This window comes from Colletotrichum paranaense (genome assembly GCF_030867605.1).
Source record: "Colletotrichum paranaense strain IMI 384185 chromosome Unknown Scaffold_1.1, whole genome shotgun sequence".
Classification (NCBI taxonomy): Eukaryota; Fungi; Ascomycota; class Sordariomycetes; order Glomerellales; family Glomerellaceae; genus Colletotrichum; species Colletotrichum paranaense.
In genome coordinates this window covers 3,294,634-3,307,893 of record NW_026848959.1, presented here as the reverse complement: position 1 = coordinate 3,307,893, position 13,260 = coordinate 3,294,634, and the positions used below count along the sequence as shown (strand labels likewise).

Sequence of the window (13,260 nt, the reverse complement as noted above, 5' to 3'; positions counted from 1 at the left end):
CCTCGATGTCGGCTATCAGACATCCGGGGAACAGTATTTATGACTTATGGTATGTAGATTAGTTTTCATAGACGAAATTTCGCATCTGGCTCATATTACTGATTGTCTTTTCTGGCCATCGTTCTCATCGTCAAGTACCTTACCTCACCTTCCGCAATCATGTCGCCTTCGGTGGATGCATCGCTCTCTCTGGTTCAGGGGCCTGCCTCGCCGCCTCTTATCCTTAAGCCGCTTGGTTCAATCATTGAAGAACAGTCGAAAAAGTATGGGGACCGCCCTGCCGTCATTGTCCCGTGGCAGTCTACACGGCTCACTTATCGGGAACTCGCAGACCGCAGCAAAGTTATAGCCAAAGCAATCCTTGAGGTTGGACTCCATCACGGAGACCGTGTGGGAATCATTGCGGGAAATTGCTATCAGTACATCGAGCTTTTTCTTGGGGCTGCTCGCATTGGATGCCCCTACGTAGTTTTCAACAATACGTACTCGCCCGACGAGTTGAAAAATGCCGTGTTAGCCAGTGGTAAGCAAACCAAGGTGATTATCTCAAAATTGGTTCCTCTACTAATTCTTCACAATGCCGAAGGCTGCAAACTCCTTTTGATGTCGCCTCAAATAGGGACAAAGTCGCTGTCGGCGCACCTAGAAAGTCTCTTGAGTCTTGACAAAGGACAGTCTCCGCTCAAACAAATTGTCTACCTGCAAAAGTTCGAACAAGCTCCTCAGGGTAGCATGCTTGAATCTTACAGTTTCTTCTTCAACCGCGGACAGTCAATTTTCATGAACGACTCCGTCTTGAGACGAGCAGCACGCAAGGTTCGCCCTTCGGATGTACTGAACCTCCAGTTTACTTCCGGTGAGTTTAGCTACCATCTAGATTCCATCCCGTGCTCAACATCCTCTAGGAACCACGGGTCGCCCGAAGGCCGCTACTCTAACTCATATGTAAGATACCGCGCCAAGCCCTGAGTGAGAAATACCAAGCTGATGAACTGTCTAGCAACTTGGTGAATGATGCTCAATTTGTGGGGGACGCCATGCGACTGACCGAGGCAGACGTTGTGTGCTGCCCCCCACCTCTGTTCCACTGCTTCGGGCTCATCATGGGGTTCCTTGCTTCCTTCTGCCACGGCAGTTCCATCGTGTTTCCCTCTGATAATTTCAATGCAGAGGCAACACTATCCGCTGTGTTGAACGAGAAGGCGACGGCCCTTCTTGGAGTTCCAAGCATGTTTCTTGCCGAGTTGGAGGCGCTCCAGCAGTCAGGCTCTCCAATCAACACCCTGCGGACAGGTCTCATCGCAGGCTCTCCTGTGCCAGCCGCATTGATGACCGATATTCGCGAGAGGATGCACGTCGAGGGCATTCTGATCGCTTATGGGATGACAGAGACCAGCCCAGTTACATTTATCACGTCCCTTGAGGATGCTCATGAGAAGAGAAATGCGTCCGTGGGCAAGGCCCTTCCACATACTGCGGCCAAAGTGGTAGATGCTCAAGGAGCCATTGTGCCATATGGAACTCGAGGAGAACTATGCACCAGTGGTTTCGCATTGCAGAAGGGTTACTGGAAAGATCAAGAAAAGACGAAAGAAGTGATGAAGGTCGACGACAATGGAGTGGTTTGGATGCACACAGGCGACGAGGGCTCGATTGACGCTGATGGCTATGCTCACATCACAGGACGCATCAAGGACTTGATTATTCGTGGTAAGTTTCAAATTTGAGTTCCGAAGACTTCAACTAAACATCTGGCAGGTGGCGAGAACATCTCTCCGACTGAGATCGAGGATCGATTGCTCAGCCACCCCGCTATTTCAGAGGCTTGTGTCGTTGGCCTCCAGGACAAAAGATATGGCGAGGTGGTCGCGAGCTTTCTGCAGACGGCGAACGGCACTGTGACGCTGACTGATTCGGAAGTCAAGGCTTGGGTTACGGAGAAGTTGGGACGGCACAAGGCCCCTGAGCATGTGTTTTGGATTGGTCACCCTGATGTTGGAACCAGTCTGCCTAAGACTGGGAGTGGAAAGTATCAGAAGCATCTCATACGAGATTTGGGAGACGCGCTGCTCAACAAGTCAGCAAGGAAGGCAAAGTTGTAGAATTAGCTTCACTTACCGTTGTTTCATTTCGCTTCAGACTTGCAAAATACTGCACATTACTTGCTGCATTTTGGGTGTCCACAAACGAGCGAACCTGGTGTGTATGTTTGATCTAATCTCAATGAATGCAATCACGCCCCTTGCAGTTTCAGTAAAGAAACATCGCTCAATTGACCAAGTTGTCATTGCATCATCAATATAGAATCAAGCATGGCGCTTACTGTTCCATTCACAGTATCATTCCAAGTCGGCGATTGCACACGCTAGAGCAATGCAACACAGTGAGACATAAACTGCCTGCTCATGTTCCTATTGAGTGGAACACTTCGTCTGCCAGAGTTACAGTATCAAATCGTCTCGAAAACCCAGAGAACTTTGCTGTGGTAAGTTCTGCCGCTTTGCCACCTTCAACAGGTTGAAGTTCCGAGGAGCCGGGTGCCAGGGCCCACACAGTGTACTGTTGTCCGGACCGCTTCCCGGCGCTAATATTGCAGTTTTCCCGAGCATACCCGCCGGCAAGGGCATCTATGCCGTGTCACAGACACTATCCGGAGCGCGGTTCACTGTTCCCGAGATCCGAAAGCCCTATGATGTTGGCCAATCCCATTATCAAAAATGGACTTTGAAGCTCCTAGAATAGCTTAATCAACCAAAGTCACTGTTACATGTATTAAGTCTCGAGAAACGGGCTTGAGCGAGTCTTCCTATTTCCAAAATCCTGCATCATCCCCGTCACAATGGCAGCTATCCAGCAAACTGATGGTATAACGGGAGCACGATCTTCCAGCAAAGAGCTTTTTGTGGCCGATGTTCCGCTCGGCGAAGACGGACACCCTCGAATTCGAAAACTGTTGATCGCGAACAGGGGCGAGATTGCCTGTCGAATAATTGCTACTTGCAAGAAAGTCAATGTAGCATCAGTAGCGGTTTATACTCAAGAGTAAGTTCTAACCAAATTACAACACGAGAACGTTAGAGTTATCTTGATGCACGGTTTGTTGACTTTCCTTGCAGAGATGCTGTTTCACGGCATGTTCAGGATGCGGACGAGTCCATCTGCATTGGTTCTATGGAGAAGAACGAGAGAAATCCGTTTCTCGACATTGATCTGCTGGTAAAAACTGCAAAAAATATGCACGCCGACGCAATTCATCCAGGATATGGCTACTTGAGTGAGAACGCAAACTTTGCTGACAGTGTACGCCACGCTGGACTCATTTTCGTCGGCCCTCCAGCCAAAGCCATGTCCACACTAGGCGACAAGCGCTCTTCCAAAGACTATCTCCGGCAGAATGCTCCCGATGTTCCATTGATCCCAGGATTTACTGGCACCAGTCTTGAAGCTGAAGACCTGCAAAGAGCAGCTGTCGACATCGGTTTTCCCGTGATGCTGAAAGCTTCCGCAGGCGGCGGAGGCAAGGGTATGAGAGTTGTGCACGAACCATCGCAGCTGATGACGGAACTGAGTAGAGCGCAGTCAGAAGCTCAACGCTCATTTGGTTCAGGAGACTGCATTCTGGAAAAGTTCATTGAGAACAGTAAGCACATTGAGATCCAAGTGGTTGGTGACCAGTATGGCCAAGTAGTGTCGTTCTTTGAGCGAGATTGCTCGATCCAGCGTCGCAACCAGAAGGTGATCGAAGAAACGCCGTGCCCTTTTCTCGATGACGACACCAGGCAGAAAATGAGCGAGACAGCCGTCCGAATCGTCAAGTTGATAGGCTACGAAGGAGCCGGGACCGTGGAGTTCGTCTTCGACACATCGACGAGAAAGTTCTATTTTCTTGAGGTTAACACGCGACTGCAAGTCGAACATCCAATTACGGAGGAAGTCGTCGGAGTTGATCTTGTCGCTTTGCAACTATTTGTTGCGGCCAAAGGTCGTCTCTCAGAGCTCCCTCAGCTGTCAAATCTTACACAGACTGGGCATGCAATTGAGTGTCGGCTTTGTGCGGAGGACCCCCAGCGAGACTTCCTTCCCAGCCATGACAAGATCTTGTTATGGAAGCCTGCATCTCCAGGAAGAAGCCCGGGCTCGGTTATTCGTTATGAGACAGCGATTCAAAGTGGAACATCAGTTTCGATCTACTTTGACTCGATGATCTGCAAGATTGTTGTCTGGGCACCGACAAGATCTGCGGCGATCAACATACTTGCCAGAGAGCTGGCAAACACTCCGTGCATTGGAATCAGGACCAACCAGTTATTCCTTCAAAGCTGTTTGTTGCACCCAGCCTTCCAGGACTTTGGCTACAAGACATCATTCATTCCAAACAATATCGACGACTTGCTTCGAAGTCCATACACGCCGGCCTTGCCAGCCCATATTTCACTTATTCCTAGTATCTTTCTGCAACATTTGCAGAAGGACGAGCCCCGGGAAGTTGGTGGTCGTCGTCACTTCCGGACAGTCCGCCGTCAGTTCCACAACCAAAAGTTTGACCCGTTCCACCAAAGCTGCGAGATCATCTCCCTTAGAGACTCAAAATCCGCCTCTGGAGGTATTACTAGGTGCGAGGCCTGTCTTCCCAAACCTAGCTCCAGCAACGCCGAAAACGAGTGGGATGTCTGTCTCTACCCTGTGACACACCACAGCCTTGATGAGAAGGATTCTTCATCCAAAGAGGGGGTAGAACTACCACCGGCATCGAATTTGACTGCCACTTACACTGCCACAAGTCAAGCCATTCGGACAGGAGAGGCATGGTCGGGGCCTGTTTTCAACATCAGAAATGTCGAGCTGAAGCCGTTATCTGGCGAGCGGTCGCTAGTCTCGAAGGCGAGCTCTTTGTCATCACCAATATCCATGAGGATGTCGGTGAATGGCCACCAGATTCGCGCATACCTTGCCATCCCAAATATTGGTGAAGGTCGTCAAAGTCTGCCACTCAATGAAACTGTCAGGGTATTCTGTCATTTACAGCAGGTTGGGGAGTGGAAGGAGTTCCGCAAAGATACTTTGCTCTCGTTCTATACCAATTTGAGAAAGGAAGCGCTTTCCAACAGTGACCAGCATAGCGAGGTCAAAGCCCCAATGCCTTGCAAAGTGCTGTCGATTGCCAAGTCCGTTGGCGGGGAGGTCAATAAGGGTGAATGTGTCATGGTGATCGAAAGCATGAAAATGGAGATCAACATCATCGTAGGTGTTTCTGGCATATTTCATACAAAGTGGAGGATTGGTGATGCGGTGGATGAAGGCGTTGTACTTTGTTCAGTTGAGTAGTCTTGCTTGCCATAATTTCATTAGTTCAACTATCATTTTTTAGTTTACTTTTAATGCTTTCCCCAAGTATGGTTTCAATTAAGGTCTACATCCGAAGTCGTTTGATGCCTGTATGTCTATATCATGTCAGAAATGACAACTTGAAGCAGAGCACATGCTTTTCCGAGAGCTTCATGCTAATTACATAGTATGGTTCATCTCAGATACTCCATCGTCATCCCCTTATCAACTGCTTCGTTCCCCGAAACAGAGTGAACAACACTCAGAATAGCGCCAAAGGATTTGTAGCATTAGGCGGCATCGCCGTTGCAACATCCCAGTGCTCAACAATGCAGCTCCCTTGGAATCTGAAAATATCCACCACCGCAGTCAGCGGCAAGCCTGGTATCTCCATTTTGGTATGAACCCATCCAGTGTTGTTGCTAAACGAGTGCCGCAGGATTGTGAAGTTCGCAGCGTCGAAGATTGGGCCAACATAGTCGATGGCGTTTTGGCGTCCGCTGAGAGCGTTGGGGTTGTGCTGGGTGTAGTTTACGGACATGTTGGCTAAAATTGCCGCCTTTGCATCTTTTTGGACGAAGAATCTCTGGATGAACGTCTCAAAAATCTGCTGCTGCCGCCAACTGGGTGTCGCTTGGCTCGCTGATGTGGAGCAGTTGATAGCTTCGGGGTTCTCATGATGAGGTAATGTAGAAGAAGTACTAAGCGAAGCCACAGTTCCTGCAAGAAGAACCAGGTTATTCAAGATCATGGTTGAAAGATAGCTGCGGAACCTGAGCAATGGTGAAAAGCGAAAGTTACTGTGATAGTTGCAAGCTAGCAAAGTAGAGTTGAACAATTGGAATGTTTCACGTGCAATTTATGGCATTCGATTTTCTCTGTCTGCTATGTTAGAAATTACTCTTGAGACCAGGTTTTGCTTCGATTACTTTCGGAGTCGTGCTCTTTCCTTGCAAACCACGTCGAATTAGTTGAGGCTGAAACCCCAATCCTCCGCCTCCGTTCGATTACTGAAACGTTTTCCAGGCGTTGTGGTTCTGACCAAAATCCCTACTTCCCATGCTTGATAAACAAGCTAGTTTTCAGGAAGTGCAACAATCCGGCCGAATATCGCGGACGAAGTTTAGTAATCGAAGTTGCTCCTACGGTAGAACTCAACCCCGTTCCATAGCTTTCTAAGCCGAATAGAATTCTCTATATATCACGGTGCTCAAAAGTTTATTAATACAGACACTCTCACTGCTACTTCGACTGAGACGTTTTGGTCGCTTTTGATTTACGCTAAATCTTTCTACGCGGAAAGAACTGTGAGCACGGACACACTTCAACACGATCCTCATGTCTTCATATTTGGTAACCGGAGCCTCCAGGGGGCTTGGAGTAAGTCCATTGCATTCAACGTCGCCAAATGGAATGCTGATTTGGCCAAGTTTGAATTTCTTCGGCAACTGTCTGCCGATGCAAACAACATCGTCATTGGGGTTGTCCGAAATGCCGAGGCTACTAAGCAGAAGGTGGACGCTGAGCTGCAGCGGAAGAACATCCACGTCCTACAAGCTGACCTTGATGACTTCGATGCGATAAAGGTAAGCACCTAGCATAAAATTGAGGATCTTCACTAAGACCAAATCTCAGACAGCCGTGAATGCTGCATCGGAAATCACGGGTGGAAGCATCGACTATGTCATTGCAAATGCGGCTTTCATCTCAACCTGGTCATCTTACGATGGCATTAGCGTTCTGTGAGTCTATTAAATTCCACGGAATCTCATAGAAGGCATTGTCGACACATCCATACCAAGGGGCTGACAAAGGAAATAAAAGGGGAGAGAAACCGAAGCGGCTAGAACAGGACTTATTCGACTCGTTCCGTACGAACGTCGTCGGCAATGTTCATCTCTTCAATCTCGCCATACCACTCATCCAGAGAGGTCTTGCAAAGAAGGTGGTCACAGTCTCATCCGGTATGGCTGACTTGGACTTCATATCCAAGTCCGGCATCGAGGTCGGAGCCCCTTACTCGATCAGCAAAGCAGCACTGAATACAGCTGTGGCCAAATTCAGTGCGGAACACTCCCATCAAGGCATTCTATTCTTCAGCATTTCTCCCGGAGTGATCGACACGGGGCTGTATGACAACGGTAAGAACTACTATCTGTCCTCGTTCTAATTGCGTCTAAGTTCTAACATCTTGCCAGCTACAGAGGAAGAAAAGCAGAAGGGAATGGCCATGCTTGGCAAGATGGCGAAGTACGCACCACATTTCGCCGGCCCGACTACCACAGAGTCTTCGGTGAAGGACATGCTGTCAGTCATATACAAAGCCAGCATTGAGACTGGATTTGGAGGGTCGTTCGTATCCCACCACGGAAATAAAGAATGGATTTGATGAAGACATGGCAACCGTACCTCGGCGAGGCCGATCAGACGGATATCTGCGGGTTTTCGTATTCAATCGGTAAGCTATCACTTTGCAGTCGCCTCTCAGAAACGACATGGATGACTGCTTTGCCCGACTAATCCTAGGCGCCCTCTCATTCACGGTCGAGTTCGGTGAGCAATCCGAAGAATGACTAACGTGCGGTATTTAACAAATACAAAAAGACCATAGTCTTGTCTGAAAAAGCTCAAGACAGCTCATGTGGTACCATTGCGTGTGTATGTCTCATATGACCGTGCTTCGTTGCTCAAGTGTGACAGATGGCCACGGCACAGCCTCACGAGGCACCTTTTGAACTCAGCAAATGGCTCAAGCATGGGCCACTCGGGTATTTGCATTGAGGCCAATGTGGATGAGTTGTTGGAAACGATCCTATGCTCGTCTCTGAGGTCAGCAAAAACGTAGATTTTGAGCCTCACTCTCGTCGTACTAGCAGCCTGGCTTCATCGGTCTGATTCACAACTGGTGTGACGCAAGTTAATGACCAGTGCCAGGTCAACCATGATATAAATTCAAGTTCATCTTCTCAAGCAGTTGAGCCATAATTTAAGTCTCATTCAGCTTCTTCAACTACCAACTATACGTCACTGGTGAGAACGTGTCGATGGCGACTTCTGCAAGCGACAATCGCGACTTGAACAAACAAGTCTCCACATCAACTGAGCTCGAGCAATGGACTACAGCCAGCGACGGATTTTCCGAGACCCCATCACCATGCGCTCCGCTTAGCCCTCGAAGGCCGGGCGTATCTAAGCAACGATTCCAGGATGAAGATATTTGCGAGGCCCAACAAGACAGCCAAACACGCAGATCCGTCCTTTTCCTATGGATTTGGGAGATTCTATCTCTCGTTCTTGCCACATCTCTCTTAGCCGTGACAATCACGGTTATCCTCGGCCAAGATGATCACACCCTGAGAGACTGGCCCTTGGATCGGATCATAACTCTGAATTCTCTTGTCAATTTACTCTCCACCATATTTCGAGGCATCTTGGTATCTATTGCAACCGAGCTCATCGCACAGGCGAAGTGGACGTGGTTCTGGTGCGACAAATCTTCTCAACGCCGGATGGGAAACCTGCAGCATTTCGATGATGGTACTCGTGGCGTCTGGGGGGCGCTGAAGTTGATGAGAATTGTCACTTGGCGTAGCCCATCGATTCTCGTCGCTGTGGTTGTCCTCGTATCGTCCTTTGCAATTGGGCCCTTCGTTCAGCAATCTATCGGGCACGTCGACAAGAACGAAACTCTTGGCCTTGGCACTGGAATGATCCCGGTGACGCGACATGTTGACGGCCTGAACATCAGAACACTTATCGGTGACAACGAAGGCATGGCTTTGAGGTCAGACATCAAGGGTGCAATTCAGACTCTCGCCTTGAGCCGCAACGGTTCTGATTCGGTTGTTGTGCCGACCTGTCCAACAGGAAACTGCACTTTCATCGGTCTTGGCTCAAACACCTCCGTCAAAGCTGGGTTGAACGTTACTCATGCTTCCACCGGCATTTGCAATATCTGCACTGATATTAGAGAAATGATCGATCATCGGGGCTTGATCGACAATCTTCAGGCCATTAATCACAGCTTGGCAAACGGAATGTCAATCATCAACACGGATAGAGAAGGAGGGATGAGGGTTATATCAGGCGATCTATCGTGGACCAATGGTACCATACCGCTAGAGGCGCTCGAACGGGCTTCGGTCTCATTTGCGAATGTCACTGTCTTGACAAGCACGGCCCTTGACGGCAACATCAACGTAAACAAACCCAAACACGCCATAGCCATCACTTGCTCGCTTTACCCTTGTATTCGGACATACTCGGCAATCATTAGTCGAGGAGTCCTATCCGAGACTCCCATTACGGAGACCCCAATGAGTTGCGATATTCGCGATAAGAAGTCTACAGCGCCCAAACAAGCTTGGGATCTATCTGCAGTACAGCTGCCTTGCCTCATCAAAGGGAAGGTATATACCGAAGGAAACCTCTCACAAGGCGCAGACCCCTCCATGGTACGACACGTAAACGCGGGGAGAACTTCAGAGATTGGCTCTGCGTTTCAGGCTCCCGAAGAGTGTATCTACCGCATTGACAACAATTTCAAGCTTCTGATGTCACAGTATTTCTCAGAAGAATTCTTCAATGGCACTTGCAGTTGGGTCTCCACACAGCCCAACTCGATCAACTGTGGGAGTGCCATCTGGCTTTCAAGGCTCTGGTCCCACGGAGAATCAACACCTGCCAGCCTAAAGCAACTCTTCACGGACTTTGCGACTGCCTTGACCAACCAAATGAGATTCGGTATGGGAAGAAAAGACAACACCACATCGGTAGTCAACGGCGAATCACTTCAACTCGTCACTTTTATAGCCGTCAAACCATATTGGCTCATCTTCCCTGCGATACTACTCATCATAGAAATAATGGCCCTTTCATGGATGATAAGTCTGACAGTTGTCTACCGAGACGAATTGGCTGTATGGAAGGGCAGTATACTACCTCTTCTGTTCTATAGAGACTCCTTTTGGGGAAATTCCGATCGAGATAGCGCCCCGAAGAGGCTCTTAACAACAGAGGAGATGGAGGAACAGGCTGATCAGATCAGAGCCAACTTCTCCCGAAATATTTGGAAGAAGTGATATTCTCGACATTCACTACTATGCTTCTTCGACGCGAACTTGAAGTCAATGAGCAATTGATAACGATGACGAACAATATGGAGCATGAGCGTTCGGATTTTGATCTTCTGTTCATAATTCTAATCAACCAAGCGTGGAACAATACAATTTGAATGTTTGTGTATGCCATGCTAAGTCACCATCTATGAACGATTGACACCAATGGTCTTGAGTTGATTTCAGTCACCTTCTATGGAGTGTGTGCGGTTAGACTGTACTTTCGTACACCTGATGATATCGTAACCTAGATAAACCAAGACGATTGATAAATGTGGACTTTATAGGAAAGATCTCAATACGGACATCTCAAAGGTCAGGCACATGTTTCATTTCTATCGAAGGCGCACGCGAACTGGCATGCCTTCTTTGGGATGCCCGATGCCGTCTCCAGCCACATATAGCCTTTGTCCCCGGACCATATCTTTCTTGGCTTTAGGCCCTCTGCGCAACATAAGATAATTAGCACAGTATGGCGATGAGGAGAGTATTGTGGCTAGTATATAGCCAAACTTACTGGAGAGCATCCCACTCATCCCAGGCCTCTTCAACATCGTACTTCCTCATGATCAAGGCTGCGACCAGCTTAATCTCAACTAGAGCAATCTCTTGACCGATGCAATCCCGAGGACCGCGGGCAAATGCCCTCCAAGCATCCTTCACGGGATGAAGCGGGTCTTCGGCAGGAACAAGCCAGCGGTCCGGGATGAACTTATCAACGTGCGGCCATAGGGACGGGTCATGCTGCATACCCGGGCCGCCATCCCACACAAGAAACCCTTCGGTGGGATACTGCAGACCAGTAGTAGCATCACTGAGATGAAATCCCGGCTCTCCTCCTCGCATGGTGGAGGCAAGTTGATACAGGCGGAGAGTCTCCTTGATCACGGCGTGTGTATACCGAAGGGAGCCGAGGAGCTGAGGTGACTTGCTCAGAATGTCAGCAGCTTGGTCGGGATCCAGACCCAGTACCTCGTCGTGTTCGGTGCGGACCTTGGCCATGCAATCTGGGTTGTCCTGGAGAACCTTGAACATGAAGCACAGTGCACTGGCAGTTGTCTCATGGCCCGCAACAAGGAAGGTCTTCAGATTGCCCAAGATGGTGTCCATCATAAGTGGGTCGGTAGTTGGGTCAATCGGGCGCCCACCTGCCTCTTCTGCTAAATGCATCAAAGCGAGATTGAGTACCGTCTTCTTCTTGGATGGTTTGAGACCGGTCTCCAGAGATCGTACAATATTGGGTTGAAGCTGGTGTTGGACAATGCGATTGTTACGATCCACGGCTTTGTTCTGCCATGGGAACAAGTAGCCGAAACTGAAGGCCTGCCTTATGCCCATAAGCCTCAACTGGTCAGCAAGTGCCACTCTGAGAGGGCCAGCAGTTGTATTTGTCTGCTCGTGTAGACGCTCGTCTCTGGTAAGTATCCATCAGTCCTGATACCTCAAACAAGACGAATTAGCTCACTTACAAGACTGCACGCACAATGATGTCAAAAGTGAGAGCCGTCGTCATGTTGCGGAGCTGAAACATGTGACCCCACGATCCATTAGAGCCGGCCTTTTGTTGCAAGTTATCCGCAAAGTCCTTAATCTCTTCGATAAGATCAGGAACCATTGACGAAACATTTCTTGAGCTGAAGCCGGGGTTGAACCAGCCTCGCCATTTCTTCCACTCATCGCCTTGAAGGGTAGCGATGTCTAAACCCTTGGTCAACGGGTTCATGAAGTCGAGGGAGATTTGATGCTTGTCAAGATTCTTCGTCTGGGTGAACTGTGCCGCAACGGTGTTTTTGTACGCAGCCACGATGGGTGCCTTCAACACAGGCCAGAGATCCAGATAAATGACTGGAGGGCAGTGGTCCATTTCCGGAAAGTATCTCTGGTAGTTATTGATGATCCATGGGTGGAAGTTGCCAATATTGATGTCTCCTGGATACTCTTTGCGGAACTCAAACATGATGGGAAGATGGCCCATGATCCAAGAGTGAGGGAACATTGGCTATTTGCGACGGTCAGCTTGATTGATTGGATCCGTAAATGTGGTGCACGTACGATCCCCAACGCTTTTACTTCTTTGAACTTTTTTCTGATAGTATAAGCCTTCCAGCCAATTTTCATAAGTCCAATCGCTGATAAAACGAGGGCAAGCTTGAAGAGCAGCGACAAGAGCGCCGCCGACCACATCGTCGTGAATCCCATCTTTGATTTGAGTCGAAATGAACAAAGTGCTTCGTAGAAAGGCTTAAGTGGGCAGTTTGGTTCATCTGACAATGATCAGTAATAGTCTATCACCCCTTCGTGCAGAACCTGGGCGTGGAGGATATATATGCCTTCTTTCTTCGTACTTACCGAGCGCCTCCTGCCTCACGGGGCGTCTCAAAAGGGCAACATGTTTATATGCCCATTTGGGATCACTCCGTAAATCCAGGCGATTGGAAATTGGTTCGTTCGATGGAGGTATCGAGTCAGGTTCTCCCTGTGCCGTTCTTTATAGTTTGTGCCCATGCTTCGAAGCCGCCAATTGTGGGGGGTATAGCTGGAGGTCAACAGTCAATGCTTGCAGAATATCTTCTTCGACATTCCGAATCAGATATAGAACAAACGGCATCTTCTGCTTTAAATCATCATGTAAGTATGGTAACGAAAATACACTTGGCCAGGTGAGCTAGGTTCTATGCCTTCCGGCGCTGACTGATATGTTGGCTTACCTCATCGTCCGCAACATTAACTGTCAGTATGAAACGATGTTTCGTTTATCGATAAAGCTTCTGCAATTATGAACCTTATACCCTGCGGCAGTCTAGTTGCCGCACTTGAA

General features: G+C 48.8%; 5 protein-coding genes across 5 annotated transcripts; 3 read left to right on the top strand and 2 right to left on the bottom strand.

Annotated features, from left to right (window-relative positions):
• Window positions 1-46: 46 nt before the first annotated feature.
• CPAR01_01172 (4-coumarate-CoA ligase) lies at window positions 47-2,102 on the top strand (the record flags this gene model as incomplete). Its single annotated transcript, XM_060485461.1, has 5 exons — window positions 47-49; window positions 136-856; window positions 906-945; window positions 1,001-1,710; window positions 1,759-2,102. The coding sequence occupies 5 exons, from the start codon at window positions 47-49 to the stop codon at window positions 2,100-2,102; spliced, it is 1,818 nt and encodes a 605-aa protein (XP_060356318.1).
• Window positions 2,103-2,839: 737 nt separating this feature from the next.
• Window positions 2,840-5,325, top strand: CPAR01_01171 (carbamoyl-phosphate synthase subunit L; the record flags this gene model as incomplete). The annotated part of the gene is made up of 2 exons (XM_060485460.1): window positions 2,840-3,042; window positions 3,117-5,325. The coding sequence occupies 2 exons, from the start codon at window positions 2,840-2,842 to the stop codon at window positions 5,323-5,325; spliced, it is 2,412 nt and encodes an 803-aa protein (XP_060356317.1).
• Window positions 5,326-5,587: 262 nt separating this feature from the next.
• Window positions 5,588-6,076, bottom strand: CPAR01_01170 (uncharacterized protein; the record flags this gene model as incomplete). The annotated part of the gene is made up of 1 exon (XM_060485459.1): window positions 5,588-6,076. The coding sequence occupies one exon, from the start codon at window positions 6,074-6,076 to the stop codon at window positions 5,588-5,590; it is 489 nt and encodes a 162-aa protein (XP_060356316.1).
• A 587-nt stretch (window positions 6,077-6,663) lies between these two features.
• On the top strand, window positions 6,664-10,406 carry CPAR01_01169 (short-chain dehydrogenase; the record flags this gene model as incomplete). The annotated part of the gene is made up of 6 exons (XM_060485458.1): window positions 6,664-6,705; window positions 6,756-6,911; window positions 6,961-7,067; window positions 7,150-7,466; window positions 7,524-7,632; window positions 8,327-10,406. The coding sequence occupies 6 exons, from the start codon at window positions 6,664-6,666 to the stop codon at window positions 10,404-10,406; spliced, it is 2,811 nt and encodes a 936-aa protein (XP_060356315.1).
• Window positions 10,407-10,777: 371 nt separating this feature from the next.
• CPAR01_01168 (VerA protein) lies at window positions 10,778-12,641 on the bottom strand (the record flags this gene model as incomplete). The annotated part of the gene is made up of 4 exons (XM_060485457.1): window positions 10,778-10,886; window positions 10,960-11,856; window positions 11,912-12,441; window positions 12,495-12,641. The coding sequence occupies 4 exons, from the start codon at window positions 12,639-12,641 to the stop codon at window positions 10,778-10,780; spliced, it is 1,683 nt and encodes a 560-aa protein (XP_060356314.1).
• Window positions 12,642-13,260: the final 619 nt, after the last annotated feature.